We start from the raw sequence: 4734 nt of genomic DNA, 5'->3' as shown, positions 1-4734 counted from the left end.
CAACCTGCCCCGAGTTCCCGGAGGGTTGGAGAGGACTTGGGTATCTGACGTGGGAGCTGAGGCAGGATGAGGGACTGCAGGTGGCACTGGTGGAGCCTCTGTTGTTCCCACCCTGCTCTCTGTGTCAGGCGCCCAGTGCAGAAGGGACTCAGAAATTCCCTAAGAATGACCAGTGGGGACCTGAAACCAGATCCCGGACTCCACAGGACACAGGACAAGGCCCAGGATCGGGCCAGGCGCCAGGGCTTACCCACGTCTGCAGGGAAGGGAGGCTTTAGGCGGGGCTTGCCCTGCTTGCCCTCGATGGACTCGATGAGTGCTGTCTCCTCCCCGCAGATGTAAGCCCCAGCCCCACGCACCACAAACACGTCCAAATCGTAGCCGGAGCCGCAGGCATTCTTGCCAATCAGACCAGCCTCGTAGGCCTCTCGGATGGCTACCTGTGGGACAGGGGTGTGAGGGCACGGTCCCCAAGAGTCCAGGAACACTGTGTGTGGGAGGGAGGGGCACTGGCCCAGTGAGCCCATCACCAAAGTCCAGAGCAAAAGCTCCCTTTGGACACAGGCAGAGGACGCTCTGGGAGGGGGTGGGGATTTTTACGATGCATGTGCTGCTTCTGTAATAACATTTAACAAATTCTCCAACTATATGTATTTTTAAAGACTTTAGGGAAATAATGAAAATTTCAGCAAGTAGTTTCTCCAGGTGGTGGATCTGTGGGAGAGTTTTCTTTTGTGTGTGTGTGGTTTCCTATCTTCATAATGAGCGAGTACTGCTTCTGAGTAGAGGAAAAGACCCTGGAGGCTTATTTTTAAATATGTAATAATAATAATAATAACATTTACGCACAATGCTACCACGTGCCAGGTTATTATTCCCACATCCTTCATGACTGTTGTGTAGGAACCTAATAGAAAGGTGAGGCTTTGGCCCTGGACCAATTACTACAGGTGTCACTGAGCTGAGAATTACTGAAATGACCCCTTGACCCTTCAGGAAAAATGCCCATATGGGAGTTCTCCAGCCTACCCCTGCCCCAGGAGTCATGGAGCCCTGGAAAGAGTCATGGAGTCCAATTTGAAGCTCTGGAATATACAGAAAGAGACAGAGGCATTGGGGGCCATGTCCCATTCAGGACACAAGGCATGCAGGAGTGATCACCACTCTCCTAGTGCGACCCCAGACAGATCAGGAACTAAAATCTAAGAACGACTCTGCCTAGGATTGGGGCACGTAAGTGCACACTGAGCACCTTCTCCGCTTGAGTAGAGGAAAAGACCCTGGAGGCTTATTTTTAAATATGTAATAATAATAATAACATTTACGCATAATGCTACCACGTGCCAGGTTATTATTCCCACATCCTTCATGACTGTTGTGTAGGAACCTAATAGAAAGGTGAGGCTTTGGCCCTGGACCAATTACTACAGGTGTCACTGAGCTGAGAATTACTGAAATGACCCCTTGACCCTTCAGGAAAAATGCCCATATGGGAGTTCTCCAGCCTACCCCTGCCCCAGGAGTCATGGAGCCCTGGAAAGAGTCATGGAGTCCAATTTGAAGCTCTGGAATATACAGAAAGAGACAGAGGCATTGGGGGCCATGTCCCATTCAGGACACAAGGCATGCAGGAGTGATCACCACTCTCCTAGCGCGACCCCAGACAGATCAGGAACTAAAATCTAAGAACAACTCTGCCTAGGATTGGGGCACGTAAGTGCACATTGAGCACCTTCTCTGCTGTTGACGCCCCGCCCCTGCCCACCTGCAGATTGGAGGCCTCATTGTAGAATTCCCCGCGGATGTAGATGTAGGCGGCACGGGCACCCATGGCCCGGCCCCCCACTAGGCAGCCTTCCACCAGCTTGTGGGGATCGTGACGCATGATCTCCCGGTCCTTGCAGGTGCCCGGCTCCCCCTCATCTGCGTTCACCACCAGATACTTGGGCCTGTGGGGGCCAGCAGGTCAGTTGGGCTACAGGGCCACCAGGGTTGGGCCTTCAACCACATGCCACCCCACTCCACCCAGGGAAGCCTCCTCTGACAGCCAATCCCTCTTTGTCCTCCTGACATGTTCCCAGGGGCTCTGCTTGCTCACCACCGATGACAGGGAGCTCACTGCCTATTCCGTATTTGGGTGGCTATGACCACAGGAAAAGTCTTTGTTCTGTCCAAATGTCTCTCCTAGTGCTTTCCCAAGAGCCCAAATCTGCTTTTGGTCACAAAGAGCATTCCGTGAACCTCCACCATATCTCTGGAGCCAAAAGGAGGCAAAATAGCTGACATTTAGCCTTTGCTTTCTATGTGCCAACCAAAGTGCAGGCCAAAAGCTGTACGAACATTACCTCTTTCATCCCTGCACAATATAATATCCATTTACAGAATAGAAAACTGAGGTTCGGAAAGGCCAGGAGACTGCCCAAAGCTATATGATTAAAAGGCAGAGCTAGGAATTGATCAGTTAAGTCTGACTGAGTCAAAATTTTGTGTTGATTCTGCTACCCCTCAAGTCTCCCCTGAGGAAGACCAGAGAGGACTGAGGCCCACCTGCTTGAGCTCTGATTATGTTTCCCCACTTCCTTCATTCTCAGTTTCCAAGGAAACAGCCCAAAGGCCCAGGTAAGCCGAAGGCACCCCCAAGGTCTCTCCTGCAACCCCACTTCTGCCTGCCTACACACACCTGCCATCTGAGGGCTTATTCATGAAGCTCCATTTAAGGCCAGTTGGGAAGCCAGCACCTCCACGGCCCCGCAAGCCCGACGTCTTGACCTCACCCAGGATCCAGTCAGGCCCCTTCAGCAGAATCTCCTTTGTCTTGTACCAATCACCTCGACTCTGGGCACCTTTCAGCCTGGACAGAGTGGGGAAGGCAGTGAGGGGGAGGCCCTGCCTCGGGAACCACCAGCCTAAGGGCACCATCTCACCTCCAGTCATGGCGGCCATACAGGTTGGTGAAGATCCGGTCTTCATCCTTCAGCGAGCCAAATGAGGTTTTCTTGGGCGCTGTCTGGGGACACAGAGGGTCAGCAGGCCCAGCAGAGCTCTGGGGTCATGAGGGGCCAGGCCAGAAGGTACAGAGTCTTGAGTCCCCCTGATTAGAGAGGGCTGGGCTGGGAGGAGGGCAGGGGCCTAAGCCTCAGAACCCTTCGTAGCATCATAGCTGCCATCACCACTTAGTAAGCACTTCCTATTAGCAGGCACGAAGCAAAGCTTTCTATATCCAAGACCCCATTTCATCCTCATAACCTCGAGACAGGAATGATTTCCTCCATTTTACAGAAGAGGAAACTGAGCTTATGAAAGGCACACAGCCCAAAGGAGCAGATGAAATCTAAGCTCAGGTGTGTCCGTGGCCAAAGCCCACGCCGGAACCACAGCACATACTACCCCCCTGAGCCCAGTGCGATGCTATGTCCATTTACTTGTCTGGCTGTGCTGCTGGACCAAAACTTGGTTAGGCCAAAGCCTGGTGTTACTAAACTCTGCTGGCGACAAAATGCACTTTCTGAAGGAAAAGAAATGCCTCACTGCGGCTGGGACACAAGATGACGGAGGGAGACCCGCCCGGGAAAAAACTGTTGAGGAGAGATGGGTCTGGAATTCCACGTGACCCAGTGAGGAGCACCCCAGCTGAGGCCTAAGGGGACCTGGCTTCCAGACACCCAACCCCTTAAAAGCCAATATGGGGATCGGAGCGCTGAACGAAGAATGAGGAGGAGCACGACCCTCTCCAAAGCTATTGTCTGCATCTGTAAAATGGGTCAGTGTCCCCTTCACGCCCTACAAAGCTGTGGCGGGAAAGGAATGAGACAAGGACGCTTTAGCACCTGCAAAATTTTCCGCTAAGTCGCGCGGCTGTTAAATAAGGGAAGCCAAGGTGCCGGAGGGCTGGGGGCGGGGGTGAGTCAGCCTCCCGTTTGGACCCGTTCCCCTTCTACACCCAAGCCGGATCGGCAACCTTCCTGCCGGGCTGGGGAGATGAGAATGTTCTCCAGAAGGCACTACAGACCCAAGGGATGGAGCGCGCACAGGCGCGGCAGCGAGAGCCGGCCCGCGAGCACCCCTGGCCCGAGCCAGGTCAGGCCTCACCGTATCGCCGCTGAATCGCACAGATACCCGTGCGGGGAGCGACCCGCCGAGCAGCCGCCGTGCCGCTAGCATCGCGGGAGCCAAGCCGGTCAGCTCCCGCTGTCACCTTCACGGCTCTGAAACTGAGGAACCGGCGCGACCTAGACACTAGGCGGCGCACAGGAAGAACGTCACGCGTCCTGGCGCCGGCGGCGCGCCCAAACTTCCCTGCACCGCTCCCGCCCCGCCCTTGGCCCCGCCTCCTCGTAGGAAGGCGGAGAGGCCGGAAGTGCCCTGTCTGGAGCTGAGGCTGCTGCGAGATGCAGCCCCGCGGGCTTTCGGATCGCCTTTCTCCTTTCGCGGAATTGGTATTTACTTTCTTGCTCGCCCGCGCTGCTCCATCGCATTAGCCCGTGGACCCTCAGCCTTTCAATCCCCAAGTAAACAAACCTCGCATGTCACCTTCTGCTGGTTCTGGTGTTTTCTGCAAGTTCCGCATTTCGCGTGCTCCTGTTGTATGCACAAGCGTATGGGGGAAGGAGGAGAAATCAGATTAGTGATAGCCCGACCCTCATGACCGACTTGTAATTATTCCGTCCCCGTCCAAGCCCTCCCAGACTATGATTTTCCCCTCACCCACTACGGGCACCCCTGGGCTCAGAGAAG

At 54.6% G+C, this 4734-nt stretch overlaps 1 protein-coding gene across 1 annotated transcript; it reads right to left on the bottom strand.

Annotated features, from left to right (window-relative positions):
* Positions 1-8: 8 nt before the first annotated feature.
* Positions 9-4260, bottom strand: LOC114483880 (NADH dehydrogenase [ubiquinone] flavoprotein 1, mitochondrial-like; the record flags this gene model as incomplete). Its single annotated transcript, XM_028487393.1, has 5 exons — positions 4090-4260; positions 2925-3007; positions 2681-2851; positions 1766-1949; positions 9-440 (listed from the first exon to the last, which is right to left on the bottom strand). Coding segments are annotated over exons 1-5 (942 nt in total), but the record flags the coding sequence as incomplete, so codon positions are not given.
* Between the last annotated feature and the right edge of the window lie 474 nt (positions 4261-4734).

This window comes from Physeter macrocephalus, unplaced genomic scaffold, assembly GCF_002837175.3.
Source record: "Physeter macrocephalus isolate SW-GA unplaced genomic scaffold, ASM283717v5 random_1827, whole genome shotgun sequence".
Classification (NCBI taxonomy): domain Eukaryota; kingdom Metazoa; phylum Chordata; class Mammalia; order Artiodactyla; family Physeteridae; genus Physeter; species Physeter macrocephalus.
This window is presented reverse-complemented; position numbering and strand designations above follow the sequence as displayed.